The sequence below is a fragment of the Lepidochelys olivacea genome, assembly GCF_965140295.1.
Source record: "Lepidochelys olivacea isolate rLepOli2 genome assembly, chromosome: 23".
NCBI classification, from domain to species: domain Eukaryota; kingdom Metazoa; phylum Chordata; order Testudines; family Cheloniidae; genus Lepidochelys; species Lepidochelys olivacea.
The window spans coordinates 12,465,870-12,487,112 of record NC_140433.1 but is presented as its reverse complement, the minus strand read 5'-3'; the positions used below and the strand labels follow the sequence as shown (position 1 = coordinate 12,487,112).

Genomic DNA, 21,243 nt, shown 5'->3' with positions numbered 1-21,243 from the left:
GCTGAGGCGCGGTGTCTGTGGGGCTGGGAGCCCAGCTGCAGGAGGGGATGTGGTTTGCTGGGCGTTGCAGGGAGCAGGCTTTGCTCTGACCGTGGTAGATTTGGGCTGGAGATTGCAGAGAAACCAGCTGATGGGGAAGAAAGGGGCCGAGCGCATCACGGGGTTCCTGGGGCTGCAGCCCCCGGCGCAGTTCCTCATTCCGCTTGCACTCGGGCCTCAGGCTGGGTGGAGCTGGACACTGGGGTGTTGGTGGCAGCACTGGGGGGCCCCCCACTGCCCCATCATGGCGTCTGCTCTCACCATTATCCTCCTCAGTAAGTATCGGAGACAGCCAGGGCGTGTGGCCATGCGGGGCGGGGGGGATCTGAGACCAGGGCGTGTGGCCATGGGGGGCAGGGGGGATCTGAGACCAGGGTGTAGGATCCAGTTGCTCTGGGATGTGACCCCTTAATACCACTTTTCTCTCCAGGCTGCTGGCTGGCGGGGCACAGTGGGGCGAGGGGAGGTGAGTAACCTGTGGGGAGGTCTGTGGTAACATCAAGGATGGGGGAGGGAATGCGTGGGGTGGGGAAAAGAGGAATCGAGCCCTGAACCTTCCCCAAAACACAACCCAAACTCGCCCTGTGAAGACCTGTCACAGTTCTCCCGACCCCATGGAGTTACTAGGAGCCGAATCTGGCTCCCAGGCTCTGACAAAGAAGCCAGGATTTTAACCGTTCACTGGTTCAAAGTTCTGCCCCACCCAGGCTGTGAGGATCGGCGGGAGGGACATGTGGATTTATTTCAGCTCATACAAACGCTAAAAGGGCCTGTCCGTGGGCTCTAGATCCCCTCAGGGAACCGAAAGGTTTCCGGTCAGAGCAGCCATGGGGGAGAACCCCCCAGATCCACCCCTGCCCCGAGATCCACCCCCAACCGCTTCCTACCCTGCACTCACAGCCCCCTGTTCCCAAGGCCTGGGGGAAGGTGGGTCTTGTGTGACTCCTGCCGGTCACAGACTCTATTTCCGACCCCGAAGCGGGGGGCAGAGCTGCAGGGGGCCACTAGTCAGACTCCCAGACTGGCCTTAGGTGGGGCCGTGGGGAAAGGTGATCTCTCATGCAGCCGGGTCCAGAGCTATGTATGGGTGAATCCCCTGTCCCCAAAGCCCCATGGGCAGGCAGTGCCATCCCTGGTAGGGGACAGACTCCTAGAGAGGCTGAGTGACAGATGAACTGAACTGGGGTCGGCGGGAGGCAGGGGTGGGGTGTCTCCCTTGTTTAACTCCTGTCTCTTGTTGAAAGCAGGGCGAGAATTTCTCACGCCCACCGTCTGGCCCAGCACGGTGGTGGCTCTTGGGGGAAGCATCACCATCCGCTGTGAGGGTTGGTACCCGGGCATAAAGTTCTTTCTGCGTAAAGCCCTGGGCCTAGCAGAGAGGACGCCCGGCCGGGGAGCTGCAGAGCAGGGGGGGCCTTTCCCAGCCGACATATCAGTTAGGGGGTGACGGGCGGAGCTGAAGGTTATAAACCTCAGTGTGAAGTAGAGACTTGTACAGTCCCCTACAAGTCAGGGGTGGTGCACTGCACAGAACCCAGGAATCCTGGACCCCGTCCCTCCTGCTGTCACCCCACTCCCTTCCCAGAGCTGGGGAGAGAACCTGGCTCCCAGCCCTCCCAGCAGAGAAGCCAGGGAGTGAACGGACCCTGGAGACTAGCTGTGATGAACGGGAACTGTTCTTAATGGGTCGTCTGAATAGTGTGGGGGTGCCTCAGTTTCCCCTGTGCAGTTCCTAAGTATCTAGGTGGTTGGGTAAGGGTGTGTGATCATTGCAGAGCCCTAGAGGGCAGGTGTGTGCAGAGGTCTGGACACAGAGAATGGCCAATCCCCTGTTTCCTGGCAACTGATGGCCTGGGCCCTTCCCCCCTGCAAGGTGAGAGCTAAAGGGTTGGAGAACAAAGGAATCAGGTGACCTCCTGGCCCTGGAAAGGGACAAAGCCCGGAGGAGGAGGAGGGGCTGGAGGGAATTTCAGTTTGGGCTGGCTGGGACATGGAGTGAAGGGCAGACGTGGTTGTCTGGCTCACTGCCCCCCAAAATGGACCCAGCTCAGGTGTCCCGTTCTCTGCACCTACAAGCTCTGTTTTAGACCATGTTCCTGTCGTTTAATAAACCTCTGTTTTACTGGCTGGCTGAGAGTCACGTCTGACTGCGGAGTTGGGGGGCAGGACCCTCTGGCTTCCCCAGGACCCCGCCTGAGTAGACTCGCTGTGGGAAGTGCACGGAGCGGCAGAGGATGCTGAATGCTCCGAGGTCAGACCCAGGAAGGTGGAAGCTGTGTGAGCTGTGTGTCCTGCAGACAAGCTGCTCACAGAAAGGTGACTTCCCCAGAGTCCTGCCTGGCTTCATGGGGAGCAGTTCCAGAGCATCGCCCAGGGACTCCGTGACAACTGGTGGTAGCAGTGGGATCTACTGCACCCCATGGATGGCACTTCCTGCAGTAAGTGACTGAGGAGCAGTAAAACGAAGGGGGATTGACGGGGACCAGGCGTGCTAAAGATTCAGAGAGAGACGGTTTCAGGGGGTGGTTAACCCCTGGGAGTGTGTGACCAGCGAGAAGAACTTTTGCAGTAACAGGGTCCCCCGGGAGTCTGCAGCGAGTGGTCCCAGGGGTGCAGGAGTCTGCAGCTCGACCCTGGCAAAGAGGTGGTGACCTTGAGAAGGGCTGGCACACTAGGGGTTCTCCCTGGAGACCGTGGGGAGCTGAGAGCACCCGGGCCTGTGAGTCCACAACAACTTGGGAGGAGCGGAGTGATGGCCTGTCACCGTCTCCTTAAGAAGGACATTATAATCCTGTGCAGAAAGAGAGGGTTGAGCATTGGAAAGTTCACCAAAGCACAGTTCATCGTGCAGCTGGAGGAGGATGACCGCTCTAAGGAACAGATTTCTGACCCCAAATGGGGCTATAGCAGGATCTGGGAGCAGCTGGAGTGGGAGCCAGGCATCCCCAAGACTCCTGTCCCGGACCAGATGAGGGTCTTCACGATCGGGTTCCCCATCGGGGGATCGGAGACGGACGGGATTGGACCTGAGTCCGAGAGAGCAAGAGGACTGTGAGAGACAGCGAGAGCCCGAGAAAGAGCTGCAGAAGCAGCAGAAGCATGAACTGGCGTTGGGGGAGCGGAGAGGCATAGGGGACCTCCCCGGGGTGAGTGGGGATAGACCCCGGGGGGCCAGTTCCGCAGGGAACCTTGAGACTAAATTGCTGCCCCTGGATAAGGACGTGGGGATGTGGATGCCACTTCACTGCCTTTGAGCAGGCTGGAGATTTGAATGAGGGGGACCCTGCGGAAAAGCCCTGGTGTCTAGCTCCCTTGTTGGGTCTCAAGGCCATCGACTCCGTCAGCCAGATTAGTGGGGAGGTGGACAGGCTCCCACTCCTGACCCCAACCTATATGTCTGTGATGGAGTTTCCTGGGGCCAGGCCCCTGGGACCCCCAGTGGGAGCGGAAGGTGATGGTCAATGGGGCTGTGTGAGCTGGGTGAGGGTCCCAGGGACGAAGCCCCTCACCCTGCCTATGGCCCAGATCCCTGTGCAGACCCAGGAGGGGTCGGGCTGGCTGGCCGTTGTGGTGCTCCAGGACACCAGCTGTGAGACCCTGTTGTGGGGGGACTGTGTCTCTTTGGGACAGGATCCAGGCCCTGCTCCTGTAACTGCCGAGGGTTTGAATTTGAATCCAGGGAACCAATTGGTGGAGAGGGAAATGGTCAGTGAAAATGCAAATGACCTGGCTGGCAGCAGGGAGGAGCGGCAAGGCCTGTAACCAGTTGTCATGGAGTGTGGGGGAGTCCAGGCGCTGCACCCCTCTTCCTGGGATTCACTGAGACTCTCAGCCAGGCTGTAAAGCGGAAGGTTTATTGGACAACAGGAACACAGTCCAAAACAGAGCTTGTGGGTACACCCAGGACCCCTCAGTCAAGTCCTTCTGGGGGAGCAGGGAGCTTAGACCCCAGCCCTGGGGTTCCCTGCCTTCCTCCACCCAGCCCCAAACTGAAACTAAACCCACCCAGCAGGTTCCCTGCTGCAGCCTCTGTTCACATTCCTGGGCAGAGGTGTCACCTCCCCCTCCCCCTCCTGGCTCAGCTGACAAGCTCTCAGGTCTCCCATCCCCAGGGCACATTCCCAGGTCAACACTCCCCCCTCCCTGCTGCGTCACATCCTCACATCTCTCCCCCCTTCCAGACTGAACTGAGCTGGGTCACTGTGACCAGTGACCTTGGAAAGTTCAGGGCCCCCTCTCCGGGACAGCGCATCCGCTATCAGGTTGGCACTTCCCTTCACGTGGACCACGTCCATATCCTAATCATGCAGGAGCAGGCTCCACCTCAGGAGCTTGGCATTGGCTCCTTTCATCTGGTGCAGCCAGGTCAGGGGAGAGTGGTCGGTGTAGACGGTGAAGTGTCGCCCGAAGAGATAGGGCTCTAGTTTCTTGAGGGCCCACACCATGGCCAGGCACTCCTTCTCGATGGCCGCGTAGTGTTGCTCCCGGGGTAGCAACTTCTTGCTCAGGTACACGATGGGGTGTCTCTCCCCCTTTTCATCCTCCTGCATTAACACCGCCCCCAGTCCCGTGTCTGAGGCGTCGGTGAACACCATAAAGGGCTTGTCACAGTCTGGGTTTGCCAGAACTGGGCCACTGACCAGAGCCTCCTTCAGCGCCCGGAAAGCCTCCTGGCAGTGCTCGGTCCAGACCACCTTGTCTGGCTTCCCCTTCTTGCATAGCTCAGTGATGGGGGTGGCACAAACCTTCAGTAGTATCCTGCCAACTCAATAAAGGCTTGGACCTGCTTTTTGGTGTGGGGAGCGGGCCAGTCTCTGATCACCTCCACCTTTGCTGGTTCCGGCTTTAGGCGGCCGCTCCCCACCCGATGGCCCAGGTAAGATACTTCCACCATCCCCACCTTGCACTTCTCCACTTTTACAGTCAGCCCAGCCCCCTGGAGTCGGTCCAGCACTTATCTAACCTGGGACACATGGTCCTCCCAGGTCTGGCTAAAGACACAGATGTCATCAATATACGCCACGGCAAAACTCTCCATCCCCCTCAGGAGCTGGTCCACCAGGCGCTGGAAGGTGGCTGGCGCTCCCTTGAGGCCGAAAGGCAGGGTCAGGAACTCATAGAGCCCCAGAGGGGTGATAAAGGCCGATTTCAGCCGGGCATCTGCATCCAGCGGCACTTGCCAGTAGCCCTTTGTAAGGTCCATGGTGGTAAGGTACCGAGCTCCTCCCAGCTTGTCTAGGAGCTCGTCAGGCCTGGGCATGGGGTAGGCATCAGACACAGTGATGGCATTGAGCTTCCGATAGTCCACACAGAACCGGACCGACCCGTCCTTTTTGGGGACCAGCACCACCAGTGAGGCCCAAGGGCTGGCAGATGGCTGGATCATCCCCAAAGCCAGCATATCCCTGACCTCTCTTTCCAGGTCCTGAGCAGTTTTCCCTGTGACGGAAGGGGGAGCATCTTATCGGCGGGTGCGACCCTGTCTGCACCCGGTGGACAGTCAGATTACTGCATCCAGGCTGTTTGGAAAACAGCTGTCGGTACGGATGCAGCACCCCCCTGACCTCAGCTTGCTGGCCAGGGGTCAGCTGATCCGAGAGGGGAATTGTTTCCAGGGGGGAACCAGCTCTGGTCCCAGGCAATAGATCTACTAAAGGGTCATCTCCCTGCTCCTCCCACTGCCAACACACAGCCAACACCACATTCCCCCTGGCATAATATGGCTTCATCATATTCACATGGTACACCCGGCAGTGGTGCGCCCGGTTCGACAGCTCCACCACAAAGTTTACCTCGTTTAGCTGCTTGACAATCTTGAAAGGGTCCTCCTAGGTGGCCTGTAGTCGGTTTTTTCTCACGGGGATGAGAACCGTCACCTGATCCCTGGTGGCGTAGGCAGGGGCCTGCGCCGTGCGGTCATACCAGACCTTCTGCTTCCTCTGGGCTCTGGCCAGATTCTCCCTGGCCAGGCCCATGAGTTCGTCCAGTCTCTCTCGGAAGATCAGGACATACTCCACCACTCCATTGGGAGTGGCCTTCCCCTCCCACAAGTCTCTCATCAGGTCCAGGGGGCCCCTCACCTTCCTTCCATATAACAGTTCGAAAGGCGAAAATCCGGTAGACTCCTGGGGTAGTTCCCTGTACGCGAACAGCAGGTGAGGTAAGTACTTGTCCCAATCCTGCGGTTGCTGGTTCATAAAGGTTTTCAGCATCATCTTTAGTGTCCCCTTGAACCTCTCCACCAGCCCATTGGACTGGGAGTGATAAACTGAGGCCCAGTCATGCCGGACCCCACATTTCTCCCACAAGCACCGGAGCAGAGCCGACATGAAGTTGGAGCCTTGGTCTGTCAAGACTTCCTTGGGGAACCCCACTCGGCTGAAAATGGTCAGGAGCGCATCGGCCACGGTGTCTGCTTCAATGGAAGCTAAGGGCACGGCCTCGTGGTAGCGGGTGGCGAAATCTACCACCACCAGAATGTATTTCTTCCCCGACCGGGTCGTCTTGCTGAGAGGCCCCACGATGTCCATGGCCACCTTCTGGAAACGTTCCTCTATGATGGGCAAAGGTCTCAAAGCCGCTTTCCCGTTGTGCCGGGCCTTCCCCACCCTCTGACAGGGGTCACAGGATCGGCAATTCTGCCGGACTGTGGGAAAGACCCCGGGCCAGTAAAAGTTCTGTAGCAAACTCTGCCGGGTGCGCCGGATTCCCTGGTGCCCTGCGAGGGGGATGTCATGGGCCAGGTACAGTAGCTTGCGGCGATACTTCTGGAGGACCACCAGCTACCTCCTGATCCCACAGGACTCTATTTCCCTTGTGTAGCCCATTCTCAGTACAGGAACCCCTTCTCCCACAGGAACCTCTCCTGGCAGCCTCTCCTCATAGTCCGTAGCACACTGAGGTCGGCCAGGTCCCTGAGCTTCCACAAGGAGGGATCTTTCATCAACTTGCCCTTGAACTCAGCGGCTGGGGAAGGGATGGGGACCGGTTCCCTCTCATTGGCCGGGTCTGAGGCCTCCGCCTCTCTGAGCCGTGCCCCTCGGTGCTCCCTCCAAACCAGGGTAGGGTCCTGTGCCTCCGGTGTGGTACCCTCCCCAAGGTCAGGGTGCAGTGCCCCTCGCCAGCTCTGGCTATGGGTCACAACCAGGGCGGTCTGGGGCTTGCTTGGCCAGTCCTCTAGGTCTCCCCCCATCAAAACCTCAGTGGGCAAATGGATGTACCCCCACATCCTTGGGGCCCTCCTTGGCCCCCCATTTCAGGTGTACCTTGCCACGGGCACCTTAAATGGGGTCCCACCCACCCCCGTCAGGGTCAGGTACGTGTTGGACCCCACCCGATCTGGGGTCACCACCTCGGGCCGGGCCAGCGTCACCTCCACGCCCGTATCCCAGTATCCATTGACCTTCCTCCCATCCACCTCCAGGGGAACAAGGCACTCTCTCCGGAGGGACAGCCCCGCGCCCACCCTGTAAACCGAGCACCCTGAGTCCAGAGCATCCAGCCCTCTGGCGGAGCTGGCCTGGGGTACTCTTCCCTCCTGAGCAGGTGGTAAACTGGCAGCCCCCCTTGCCTGTGTTGTCTTCCCCTCGTGCAGCTGGGTCCCTGCCCAGTTACGCTTGGGTAGGTTGGGTCTGCTCAGTCTGTCCCTGAGCCTGGGGCACTGGGTCCATACGTGGCATCTCTGGCCACAGTGATAGCAGCTCAGGTCATGTTGGTCCCCTCGAGCGGTCGGAGGGGCCCGACGCCAGGCATTCCCCTTGGGAGGGGGCTCTCCCTATTTTCCCGCTGGTGACTCTCTCTCTGCATCGGGGGGGGCCTGTTCTTTTGGGACTGCTCTCTGCTACCCCCTGACTGTTCAAAAACTGCTACCACTCCCCCCAGTTTAATATCATCCGCAAATTTGCTGAGAGTGCAATCCACACCATCCTCCAGATCATTTATGAAGATATTGAACAAAACCGGCCCCAGGACCGACCCCTGGGGCACACCACTTGACAACGGCTGCCAACTAAACATGGAGCCATTGATCACTTCCCGTTGAGCCTGACAATCTAGCCAACTTTCTACCTACCTTATAGTGCATTCATCGAGCCCATACTTCTTTAACTTGCTGACAAGAATACTGGGGGAGACCGGGTCAAAAGCTTTGCTAAAGTCAAGGAACAATACGTCCACTGCTTTCCCTTCATCCACAGAACCAGTAATCTCATCATAGAAGGCGATTAGATTAGTCAGGCATGAACTTCCCTTGGTGAATCCATGCTGACTGTTCCTGATCACTTTCCTCTCATGTAAGTGCTTCAGGATTGATTCCTTGAGGACCTGCTCCATGATTTTTCCAGGGACTGAGGTGAGGCTGACTGGCCTGTAGTTCCCAGGATCCTCCTTCTTCCCTTTTTTAAAGATTGGCACTACATTAGCCTTTTTCCAGTCATCCGGGACTTCCCCCGTTCGCCACGAGTTTTCAAAGATAATGGCCAATGGCTCTGCAATCACAGCCGCCAATTCCTTCAGCACTCTCGGATGCAACTCGTCCGGCCCCATGGACTTGTGCACGTCCAGCTTTTCTAAATAGTCCCTAACCACCTCTATCTCCACAGAGGGCTGGCCATCTCTTCCCCATGTTGTGATGCCCAGCGCAGCAGTCTGGGAGCTGACCTTGTTCGTGAAGACAGAGGCAAAAAAAGCATTGAGTACATTAGCTTTTTCCACATCCTCTGTCGCTAGGTTGCCTCCCTCATTCATTAAGGGGCCCACACTTTCCTTGGCTTTCTTCTTGTTGCCAACATACCTGAAGAAACCCTTCTTGTTACTCTTAACATCTCTCGCTAGCTACATCTCGGGGGTCAGCCCAAACTCATGGAGCAAGGCCTGTTTGAACAGTTCGTAGTCCCCTGCCTCCGCCCCTGTCATTCGGCTGTACACCTCCACGGCTTTGGGGTCCAGTAAGGGGGTGAGAAACTGGAGCCTGTCTGCAGGGTCAACCCTGTGCATCTCTCACGCATTCTCAAAGGCCGTCAGGAAGCTATCTATGTCCTCTCCCTCCTTCCGCTGGGCCAGGAAGCACTTATCAAACCTCCTTGCAGTTTTGGGTCCCCCCGCACTCACCACAGCTGGGGCCCCACTGCTCCTCAGCCTGGCCAGCTCCAGTTCATGCTGTCTCTGTTTCTCCTTCTCCTCCTGCTCATGCCTACGTTGCCTCTCCTTCTCCTGATGTTCCCGCTCCTTCTCCTGCTCATGTTGACGTTGTTTTTCATGATCCTCCAGATCCCTCATTTTCATCTCCCTCTCCCATTCTAGCCGCATCCGCTCCAGGGATGGGGAGCTCCGCCGGGAGGATCCCCTGCTGGCTGATGGGGTCAGGGTGCCCTCGGTATTCGCCGGGCTTCCCCCAACCCCTACCCCAGGCCTAGGTAGGAAGGGTCTCAGGATGTTCTGGTCAGCAGTCTGACCCCTCCCAGCTTGGTCAGGCCCCAGGGCCCACGCTGCGTCAACCGGGCGGCTTCCCTCCGGGACAGGGATCGGGTCATCCGAGCGATCCCTCTCCTCCAACTGGGCTATCAGCTGTTCCTTGGTGGACCTCCCAGTGCGCAGCCCCCTCTGCCTGCACAGCTCCACCAGATCGCTCTTAAGGCGTTTAGCGTACATCTCCCTGCTGGCCACTCGCAGGCCGGGCAGCTCTCTATGGTTTCCAGATTCTGGATTCACTGAGATTCTCAGCCAGCCAGTAAAACAGAAGGTTTATTGGACAACAGGAACACAGTCCAAAACAGAGGTTGTGGGTACACCCAGGACCCCTCAGTCAAGTCCATTATCCGCTTGGCCATTATCTTTGAAAACTCGTGGCGAACCGGGGAAGTCCCGGATGACTGGAAAAAGGCTAATGTAGTGCCAATCTTTAAAAAAGGGAAGAAGGAGGATCCTGGGAACTACAGGCCAGTCAGCCTCACCTCAGTCCCTGGAAAAATCATGGAGCAGGTCCTCAAAGAATCAATCCTGAAGCACTTGCATGAGAGGAAAGTGATCAGGAACAGCCAGCATGGATTCACCAAGGGAAGGTCATGCCTGACTAATCTAATTGCCTTTTATGATGAGATTACTGGTTCTGTGGATGAAGGGGAAGCAGTGGATGTATTGTTTCTTGACTTTAGCAAAGCTTTTGACACGGTCTCCCATAGTATTCTTGTCAGCAAGTTAAGGAAGCATGGGCTGGATGAATGCACTACAAGGTGGGTAGAAAGCTGGCTAGATTGTCGGGCTCAACGGGTAGTGATCAATGGCTCCATGTCTAGTTGGCAGCCGGTGTCAAGTGGAGTACCCCAAGGGTCGGTCCTGGGGCCGGTTTTGTTCAATATCTTCATAAATGATCTGGAGGATGGTGTGGATTGCACTCTCAGCAAATTTGCGGATGATACTAAACTGGGAGGAGTGGTAGATACGCTGGAGGGGAGGGATAGGATACAGAAAGACCTAGACAAATTGGAGGATTGGGCCAAAAGAAATCTGATGAGGTTCAATAAGGATAAGTGCAGGGTCCTGCACTTAGGACGGAAGAACCCAATGCACAGCTACAGACTAGGGACCGAATGGCTAGGCAGCAGTTCTGCGGAAAAGGACCTAGGGGTGACAGTGGACGAGAAGCTGGATATGAGTCAGCAGTGTGCCCTTGTTGCCAAGAAGGCCAATGGCATTTTGGGATGTATAAGTAGGGGCATAGCGAGCAGATCGAGGGACGTGATCGTTCCCCTCTATTCGACATTGGTGAGGCCTCATCTGGAGTACTGTGTCCAGTTTTGGGACCCACACTTCAAGAAGGATGTGGATAAATTGGAGAGAGTCCAGCGAAGGGCAACAAAAATGATTAGGGGACTGGAACACATGAGTTATGAGGAGAGGCTGAGGGAGCTGGGATTGTTTAATCTGCAGAAGGGAAGAATGAGGGGGGATTTGATAGCTGCTTTCAACTACCTGAAAGGGGGTTCCAGAGAGGATGGCTCTAGACTGTTCTCAGTGGTAGCAGATGACAGAACGAGGAGTAATGGTCTCAAGTTGCAGTGGGGGAGGTTTAGATTGGATATTAGGAAAAACTTTTTCACTAAGAGGGTGGTGAAACACTGGAATGCGTTACCTAGGGAGGTGGTAGAATCTCCTTTCTTAGAGGTTTTTAAGGTCAGGCTTGACAAAGCTCTGGCTGGGATGATTTAACTGGGAATTGGTCCTGCTCTGAGCAGGGGGTTGGACTAGATGACCTTCTGGGGTCCCTTCCAACCCAACTGATATTCTATGATTCTATGATTCTAAGTCCTTCTGGGGGAGCAGGGAGCTTAGACCCCAGCCCTGGGGTTCCCTGTGTTCCTCCACCCAGCACCAAACTGAAAACTAAACCCCCCCAGCAGGCTCCCTCCTGCAGCCTCTGTCCACATTCCTGGGCAGAGGTGTTACCTCCCCCTCCCCCTCCCGGCTCAGGTGACAGGCTCTCAGGTCTCCCATCCCCAGGGCACATTCCCAGGTCAACACTCCCCCCTCCCTGCTGCCTCACATTGTCACACCAGACCCCTGGGGCTGGGTGGGACAGAGAGATGCTCCCCGCCCCCCTTGCACGCCCGATGGGGGGGCTCAGGCTGGCTCTGATGCAGTGAGGAAAGCAGTGAGCTCCCTGCCTACCCCCACTGGGACAGCAAGGGCAGCGCTGAGCACAGTGGGAGCTGAGACCCCAACTGAGACGGGGGAGACACAGGCAGGAGAGGGGATCTTTTAGTAGTTGCAAGGTGCTTGGTTAAGGAAAGTTTGGATGAGCCTAGGCAGCCTTGTGAGCTGATGGCTGTGTCTAGTCAGCAGGGTGGGAAGGGGAGGAGAGTGGAAGATGAGTGTCCCTGGACCTTACCTGTTAGCTGGGTGGAGAATTGGGACAGGGAAGGAAACATGCCTTTGTCTGTCGGGGGTATTGACTTGCCTATGGAGGGAGCCACCCTGATCTCCAAGCAGTTGTCTGTGACCAGCCTTGTGTGCTGGGACAAGGGGAATGAGATCCCAAGCTCGGTGTCTGGTAAAGAAGAAAGTGTGTCTGGCTCTACTTTGTCTGTGGAGCAGACAGAAGGGGCCTTTCAGCCTGTGATGGTCAAGGGTCGTGCAGTTGTCTCAGAGTTGGTTCTGGATTCAGCTAAAGCCCAGGAAGGGAAGGGTCCTAAGTTTGTGTCTGCTCGGGAGAATGGCCCTGTAACTAGGTCGCATCCAGTTAGTGTCTATGCAAAATCCCAGAGACCAGACAATTCTGGTGCTTGTATTTTGCCTGTTGCTAGTGTGTTGTTGGGAAAGGGTGTAGCAACTCTGTCTAATCAGGGTGAGATCCTAGCCAGGGCACAAGGAGAGCATGAAGGTGATGTGATTGTGTTACCTACTGAGGGTGCGGAAACCTGTAGCAAGAAGGAAAACGTTCCTGAACATTTTTTCAGAGTAACAGCCGTGTTAGTCTGTATTTGCAAAAAGAAAAGGAGTACTTGTGGCACCTTAGAGACTAACCAATTTATCTGAGCAGAAGTTTTCGTGAGCTACAGCTCACTTCATTGGATGCATACTGTGGAAACTGCAGAAGACATTATATACACAGAGACCATGAAACAATACCTCCTCCCACCCCACTCTCCTGCTGGTAATAGCTTATCTAAAGTGATCACTCTCCTTACAATGTGTATGATAATCAAGTTGGGCCATTTCCAGCACAAATCCAGGTTTTCTCACCCCCTCCCCCCCCACACACAAACTCACTCTCCTGCTGGTAATAGATAGGCCAGATGGGCCAGAGGTAATTCTGGATGTAAGGGAGACCCAGAAAGAGTCTGTTGTTGCTCAGGAAAGTGTCCCTCTAGAGCAAGCCCTAGGTAAAGAGGGTAAGAGCAGAATTTCTGGGAGGGGTGAATTGTTGCATAGAAAAGCCCCTCGGGAAAGGAATCCTCATGGAGCCTTTGCAAGCAGTTTACTGCAGCTGAAGGGTGTGAAAGTGATTTAATCAAGAAAGTTTCAGTTCCTAAGAGCCATCAATTTTCTGTTGTGAATGGATCCACTGACTTTCCTGTTGAAGGATCCAGTGTCGATAGCTTTGAGAAGGTCTCAGATGAAGTGAAAGCTGTTAAGAAAGTTAAACAGTCCTATAACCAAGTGGCTGTGTTTGGCCAGCTTGTTGGGAGAAGACCCAATCCCAGTTTGACCCCCTGGGATTTTGGGGTGGTCAAAGGGCACGGGCCTCATAAACCTTCCCACATGTGGCCTGCGAGTGCTATCGACCACCCCCGACCCAAGGGAGGGCATGAAACTGGAAGGGCCTGGTGTAACTCCTACCAAGGAATGGGAGAGATGCTGGGGCATCCATGGGAACGTTGGTGGTTTTGAACTTCCCCAGGTCACCGGCTAAAGTGACCCCGCTCAGTTCGATCTCGAAGGGGGGAGAGCTGTGATGAAGTGGGACTGTTCTTAATGTTTCCTCTGAATGGTGTGGGGGCGCCTCAGTTTCCCCTAGGCAGTTCTTAAGTATCTAGGTGGTTGGGTAAGGGTGTGTGATCATTGCAGAGCCCTAGAGGGCAGGTGTGTGCAGGGGACTGGACACAGAGAATGGCCGACACCCTGTTTCCTGGCAACTGCTGGCCTGGCCCTTCCCCCCTGCAAGGTGAGATCTAAAGGGTTGGAGAACAAAGGAATCCGGTGCCCTCCTGGCCCAGGAAAGGGACAAAGCCCAGAGAAGGAGGAGGGGCTGGAGGGAGTTTCAATTTGGGGCTGGCTGGGGACATGGAGTGAAGTGCAGATGTGGTTGTCTGGCTGACTGCCCCCCAAAATGGACCCAGCTAAGGGGTCCCGTTCTCTGCACCCACAAGCTCTGTGTTAGACCATGTTCCTGTCGTCTAATAAACCTTCTGTTTTACTGGCTGGCTGAGAGTCACGTCTGACTGCGGAGTTGGGGGGCAGGACCCTCTGGCCCCCGCAGGAGACCCGCCTGAGCGGACTCACTGTGGGAAGCGCACGGAGGGGCAGAGGAGGCTGAATGCTCCGAGGTCAGACCCAGGAAGGTGGAGCCGGGTGAGCTGTGTGTCCTGCAGACAGGCTGCTCACAGAGAGGAGACTTCCCCAGAGTCCTGCCTGGCTTCATGGGGAGCAGTTCCAGAGCATGGCCTGGGGACTCCGTGACACCTTGTCTCCCCAACAAGCTGGACACACAGGCCCCATAGGCCCACTGACCGATCCACCATTGGTTGAAGAGAGAGGGGGGGTGATCGCTGTGTCAGTGTTTCAGCCCCTTCCCCCGCCCGACAGACGCTGGTTCTGTTCCTGCAGGGGAAACCGACACATTCACGGTCAGTGCAGCCGTGGGGAGAAACCTCCAGATCCACCCCCAAGAGCTCCCTCCCCTGCACTCACAGCCCCCCGTTCCCAAGGCCTGGGGAAAGGTGGGTCTTGTGTGACTCCCGCCGGTCACAGACTCTATTTCCGACTCCGGGGCGGGGGGCAGAGCTGCAGGGGGCCCACTGGTCAGACTGCCTGGGTGGCCTTAGGTGGGGCCGGGGGGACAGGTGATCTCTCGTGCAGCTGGGTCCTGAGCTACGTGTGGGTGAATCCCCTCTCCCCAAGCCCCATGGGCAGGCAGTGCCATCCCTGGTAGGGGACAGACTCCCAGAGAGGCTGAGTGACAGATGAACTGAACTGGGGCGGGAGAGAGACAGGGGTGGGGTGTCTCCCTTGTTTAACTCCTGTCTCTTGTTGAAAGCAGGGCGAGAATTTCTCACGCCCACCGTCTGGCCCAGCACGGTGGTGGGGTTTGGGGGAAGCATCACCATCCGCTGTGAGGGTCGGTACCCGGGCATGAAGTTCTTTCTGCTTAAAGCCCTGGGCCTAGCAGAGAGGATGCCCGGCCGGGGAGCTGCAGAGGACGGGGGGGGGGCCTTTCCCAGCCAACATATGAGTTAGGGGGTGACGGGCGGAGCTGAAGGTTATAAACCTCGGTGTGAAGTAGAGACTTGTACAGTCCCCTACAAGTCAGGGGTGGTGCAGTGCACAGAACCCAGGAGTCCTGGACCCCATCTCTCCTGCTGTCACCCCACTCCCTTCCCAGAGCTGGGAAGAGAACCTGGATCCCAGCCCTCCCAGCAGAGAAGCCAGGGAGTGAACGGACCCTGGAGACTGGCCTGGCCTGTCTCCTGGTAGGGAGCAGAGCTCTGGCCCCCAGGGGCTGAGGTTGCTCCGTGTCTCATGTTGTTAGCCCAGGGCTCAGAGGAAACTCTGGGCCCCTGTGGAAAGGCATCCAGGAGCCCGTCCCCAGGGCTGCCAGGTCTGACCCCCACGGAGGCTGCGTGGTGAGGACAGGTCCCAGGACTGAGTGACGGGGCCTGCGTCTCACGGCCTGTCTGCTTCCCCCTACAGAGCCCAGCTACCCCAAACCCAACATCTCCCTGAGCCCCAGCGGGGGGGTCTCCCTGGGGGGAGCCGTGGCCGTCTGGTGTCGGGGGCAGCACCAGGGCATGCGGTTCGTGCTGAATAAAGAGGGACGCCGTTTCCAAACTGTGGATCCGAAAGGGTTGGAGGCTGTGTTTTTCATCAGCAACGTGAGCCGGGAGGACCGGGGGAGATACAACTGCTCCTATCACAGCAGATCGGGGTCAGCCGCCGCATCGTCCCCCAGCGACCCCGTCGAGCTGGTGGTGAGAGGTGAGGGGCCCGGCTCGGCATTCCCATTCCCAGCCCCAGCCCCAGCCAGACCCTCACAGGGGCTCGGTGCTGATGGGACACTCAGAGCCAGGCTCTGCCCTGAGCCCTGACGGGATGCCCATCATAGAATCATAGAATATCAGGGTTGGAAGGGACCTCAGGAGGTCATCTAGTCCAACCCCCTGCTCAAAGTAGGACCAAATCCCCAATTTTTGCCCCAGATTCCAAAATGGCCCCCTCAAGGATTGAACTCGTAACCTTGGGTTTAGCAGGCTAATGCTCAAACCACTGAGCTATCCCTCCCCTGTGGAGCAGCAGCCCCTGGAGACTCGGGGCAGGGAGGTGACTTTAACGCTGTCCCTTGTGCGTAGGAACCGTGAGTCGCTATTTAATCCCGTGATCCCCTCCGCTCTGTTCTCCAGGCCCCGCCCCAGGCAGTGCCCCGGCCGGAGCTGAATGAGGCAGGGGCTGCAGGGGAAGTGGTGGCTTGGTGGACACTGTGCTGGGCTGGGACCCAGGAGATCTGGCCCAGCTCCTGGCGCGGCCACAGACTCTGTGTGATGGGAGCATGTCATGATTTTCAAAAGTGTCCTTCAAAAGGGCCTCAATCTTGGGGGACCTCAGGCCAAGCGCCAGAAACCGAGATGCCCACAGTTAGTGGAGACCTCTGCAAATGCTGGCCTCAATAGCGCTGGATCCCTAGAGCTGGGGGAGTACGTAGGGCCCCGCTATGTTCAGGGCCCCTTTGTGTCAGGCGCTGCATAAACACAGAGTGAAGAAATGGTCCCTGCCCCTGGGAGCTCACTAACAAAGTGAATCTGTCTGTGCCTCAGTTTCCCCTTCTGTTGAATGGGGATAATGACGCTTCCCTGCCTCCCCGGGGGGCTGGCAGGGTGACTCCCTTTCTGTGTGGGCCTCAGGTCCTGTCATGCTGGGCCCCGGAGACAAGCCCATGAGTCACTGTGTGTCCAGGGCAGGCCAGATGAACGAGGCAGGGGCCACAAACGGGCACAGGAGGATCCCAAGCAGTAGGGAGCCGTGGCTCGGTGTCTTCCCGGGAGCCCAGCTTGCAGGGCCGGGATTCTGGGTGGGGGGACTCTGGGATCTGGGAGAGAATCTCTGCCCAGGGCCCTGGATCTGCCCGTGGTTGGGCCCTGCCAGGGAGGCTGGGGCTGTGTGGGTGCCCGGGTCTGGCTCTCACAGCCTGTCTCCTGTGCGCAGATCCCAGCCTGCCCAGACCCTCCATCTCTCTGAGCCCCACTGGGGTCACCGCCCCAGGGGCAGACATCACCATCCGGTGTCGGGGGCAGAGCCGGGACGTGAGGTTCTTCCTGCACAAGGCTGGAGACCTGAACCCGCCGCGACACATGGACCCTGCTGGGGACGGGGCCGAGTTCCGCATCCCCACCGTGGGCCGGCAGCACGGAGGGAGCTACGGCTGCAGCTACCGGCCCCAGTCAGAGCCCTTCGTCTCCTCGCAGCCCAGCCACCCCGTGCAGCTGGTGGTAGCAGGTGAGGGGCCCGGCTCCATGTCCCCGCTCCCAGCCGGACCCTCAGAAGGTCGGCACCCAGATGGGATGCTCAGAGCCAGGCTCTGCCCAGAGCCCTGGGATTCGCCTGGACAGGGAGCGGGGACAGTGTCACTGGGGGGTTCCCCAGCCAGGGGGGAGCAGCAGCTCCTGGAGATTTGGTGCCAAGGGAGGGGGGATCCCTGTCCCCAGGGGCAGCTGCACAGCAGGGGCCTTTCCCAGGGGATGCTCCCCCGGCTGCCCCCGCACTGGGGACGCACAGAGGAGTCAGGGCCCAGGGGCTGCCCAGCCGGCACTGTCCCCAGCCACAAACCCCCCTCCCCGGGACTGACAGTAACAATCGATTGATGCTGAGTCACGGGCCGAGATGGATTAAGGTTTCTTGGGGCCCTGGACCAGAGCAAGGGGGATCCCTCACCACCCCTTCCTCCTGCCATCCCTCTCCTGTCCCGCCTCCTCAGCCTGCAGCCCTGCCTATGGCCCCACCCCTCTCTACACTTTCCCCCGGTCCCTGCCCCTATTCCACCCATTGTCCCGCCCCATACCATCCCCCCACTGCAGCCCCGCAGTCCATTTCCTACTTTCTGTCCCCCCTGTGACAAAGCAGGACTGTTCTTAATGTTTCCTCTGAATAGTGTGGGAGTGCCTCAGTTTCCCCTATGCAGGTCTTAAGTCTCTAGGTGGTGGGATAAGGGTGTATGATCACTGCAGAGCCCTAGAGGACAGGTGTGTGCAGGGGTCTGGACACAGAGGATGGCTGACACCCTGTTTCCTGGCAACTGATGTCCTGGCCCTTCCCCCCTGCAAGGTGAGAGCTAAAGGGTTGGAGAACAAAGGGATCAGGTGACCTCCTGGCCCCGGAAAGGGACAAAGCCCAGAGGAGGAGGGGCTGGAGAGAGTTTCAGTTTGGGGCTGGCTGGGACATGGAGTGAAGTGCAGACGTTGTCTGGCTCACTTGCCTCCCAAAATGGACCCATCTGAGGGGTCCTGTTCTCTGCACCTACAAGCTCTGTGTTAGACCATGTTCCTGTCGTCTAATAAACCTCTGTTTTACTGGCCGGCTGAGAGTCACGTCTGACTGCGGAGTTGGGGGGCAGGACCCTCTGGCTTCCCCAGGACCCCGCCTGAGCGGACTCACTGTGGGAAGCGCACGGAGGGGCAGAGGATGCTGAATGCTCCGAGGTCAGACCCAGGAAGGTGGAAGCCAGGTGAGCTGTGTGTCCTGCAGACAGGCTGCCCACAGAAAGGCGACTGCCCCAGAGTCCTTACTCGCTTCAAGGGGAGCAGTTCCAGAGCATCGCCCAGGGACTCCGTGACAACTGGTGGCAGGGGTGGGATGTACTGCACCCCGTGGACGGCGCTTACTGCAGTAAGTGATGGGGAACAGTAAAACAAAGGGGGATTGACGAGGACCAAGCGTGCTGAAGGCTCAGAGAGGAGCGGTTTCGGGGGGCGGTTAACCCCTGGGAGTGTGTGACCAGCGAGAAGGACTGTGCAGTAATGGGGTCCCCCTGGGGACTGCGGTGAGCAGGTGAGCAGTCTCAGGGGCGGAGGAGCCTGTGGCTTGGCCCTGGGAGAGAGAAGGACTTTTGCAGTAACAGGGTCCCCCGGGGGACTGCAGCGAACGGTCCCAGGGGCGGAGGAGTCTGTAGCTCGACCCTGGCAAAGAGGTGGTGACCTCGAGAAGGGCTGGCACACGAGGGTTCTCCCTGGAAACTGTGGGGAGCTGAGAGCACCCAGGCCTGTGAGTCTACAACAACTTGAGAAGAACGGAGTGATGGTCTGTCACCGTCTTCTTAAGAAGGACATTGTAACCCTGTGCAGAAAGAGAGGGTTGAGCATAGGAAAGTTCACCAAAGCACAGTTCATCGTGCAGCTGGAGGAGGATGACCGCTCTAAGGAGCAGATTCCTGACCCCAAATGGGGCTATAGCAGGATCTGGGAGCAGCTGGAGTGGGAGCCAGGCATCCCCAAGACTCCTGTCCCCGACCAGACAAGGGTCTTCACGATCGGGTTCCCCACCCGGGGATCGGAGACGGACGGGATTGGACCTGAGTCCGAGAGAGCAAGAGGACTGTGAGAGACAGCGAGAGCCCGAGAAAGAGCTGCAGAAGCAGCAGCAGCATGAACTGGCGGTGGGGGAGCGGAGAGGCCTAGGGGACCTCCCCGGGGTGAGTGGGGATAGACCCCGGGGGGCCAGTTCCGCAGGGAACCTCGAGACTAAATTGCTGCCCCTGGTTAAGGAGGGGGGGATGTGGATGCCACCTCACTGCCTTTGAGCAGGTTTGAGATTTGAACCAGGGGGACCCTGCGGAAAAGCCACGGTGTCTAGCTCCCTTGCTGGGCCCCAAGGCCATCGACTCCGTCAGCCAGATGGGTGGGGAGGTGGACAGGCTCCCACTCCTGACCCCAACCTATATGTCTGTGTGGAGAATTGGGACAGTGAAGGAAACGTGCCTGTGTCTGTCAGGGGTATTGACTTGCCTATGGAGGGAGCTACCCTGATCTCCAAGCAGTTGTCTGTGACCAGCCCTGTGTGCGGGGACCAGGGGAATGAAATCCCAAGCTGTGTGTCTGGTGAAGGAGGAAGTGTGTCCGGCTCTTCTTTGTCTGTGGAGCAAACAGAAGGGGCCTTTCAGCCTGTGATGGTTGAGGGTCCTGCAGTTGTCTCAGAGTTGGTTCTGGATTCAGCTAAAGCCCAGGAAGGGAAGGGTCCTAAGTCTGTGTCTGCTCGGGAGAATGGCCCTGTAACTAGGTCGCATCCAGTTGGTGTCTATGTAAAATCCCAGAGACCAGACAATTCTGGTGCTTGTATTTTGGCTGTTGCTAGTGTGTGGCTGGGAAAGGGTGGAGCAACTCTGTCTAATCAGGGTGAGATCCTAGCCGAGGCACAAGGAGAGCATGAAGGTGATTTGATTGTGTTACCTACTGACGGTGTGGAAACGTGTTGCAAGAAGGAAAAGATTCCTGAACTTGTGTGTGGCAAAGGGAAAGAGAATGCTTCTGACCTTTTATCTAGGAAGTCTGTCAGTTTGCCTGAAAGGGGATGTAAGTGAGACCCGGAAAAGTCTGTTGTTGCTCGGGAAAGTGTTCCTCTAGAGCAAGCCCTAGGTGAAGAGGGTAAGTGCAGAATTTCTTTGAGGGGTGAATTGTTGCATAGAAAAGCCCCTCGAAAAGGAATCCTCATGGAGTCTTTGCAAGCAGCTTACTGCAACTGAAGGGTGTGAAAGTGATTGAATCAAGAAAGTTTCGGTTCTTAACAGCCAGAAATTTTCTGTTGTGAATGGATCCACTGACTTTCCTGTTGAAAGATCCAGCGTGGAGAGGTTTGAGAAGGTCTCAGATGGAGTGAAAGCTGTTAAGAAAGTTAAACAGTCCTCTAACGAAGTGGCTGTGTTTGGCCAGCTTGTTGGGGAGACAAGGTGTCACTGAGTCCCTGGGCGATGCTCTGGATCTGCTCCCCATGAAGCCAGGGAGGACTCTGGGGAAGTCTCCTCTCTGTGAGCAGCCTGTCTGCAGGACACACAGTTCACACGGCTTCCACCTTCCTGGGTCTGAACTTGGATCATTCAGCATCCTCTGCCCCTCCGTGCGCTTCCCAGAGCGAGTCTGCTCAGGCAGGGCTCCTGGGGAAGCCAGAGGGTCCTGCCCCCCAACTCCGCAGTCAGACGTGACTCTCAGCCAGCCAGTAAAACAGAAGGTTTATTAGACGACAGGAACATGGTCTAGCACAGAGCTTGTAGGTGCAGAGAACTGGATCCCTCAGATGGGTCCAACCACGTCTGCCCTTCACTCCATGTCTCCAGCCAGCCCCAAACTGAAACTCCCTCGAGCCCCTCCTCCCCCTCTGGGCTTTGTCCCTTTCCCAGGCCAGGAGGTCACCTGATTCCTTTGTTCTCCCACCCTTTAGCTCTCACCTTGCAGAGGGGAAGGGCCCAGGCCATCAGTTGCCAGGAAACAAGATGTCCGCATGTCCAGACCCCTG

At 57.5% G+C, this 21,243-nt stretch overlaps 1 protein-coding gene across 1 annotated transcript in view; it reads left to right on the top strand.

The window, feature by feature from the left end:
- Positions 1-244: 244 nt before the first annotated feature.
- LOC311511980 (immunoglobulin superfamily member 1-like) overlaps positions 245-21,243 on the top strand; it is a 112,091-nt gene continuing 91,092 nt past the window's right edge. The window contains exons 1-4 of the mRNA XM_084612953.1: positions 245-314; positions 470-505; positions 15,445-15,729; positions 16,951-17,241. Coding sequence (XP_084469079.1) covers positions 284-314; positions 470-505; positions 15,445-15,729; positions 16,951-17,241 — 643 coding nt within the window. The 5' untranslated portion in view covers positions 245-283. The remainder of the gene's footprint in view (positions 315-469; positions 506-15,444; positions 15,730-16,950; positions 17,242-21,243) is intronic.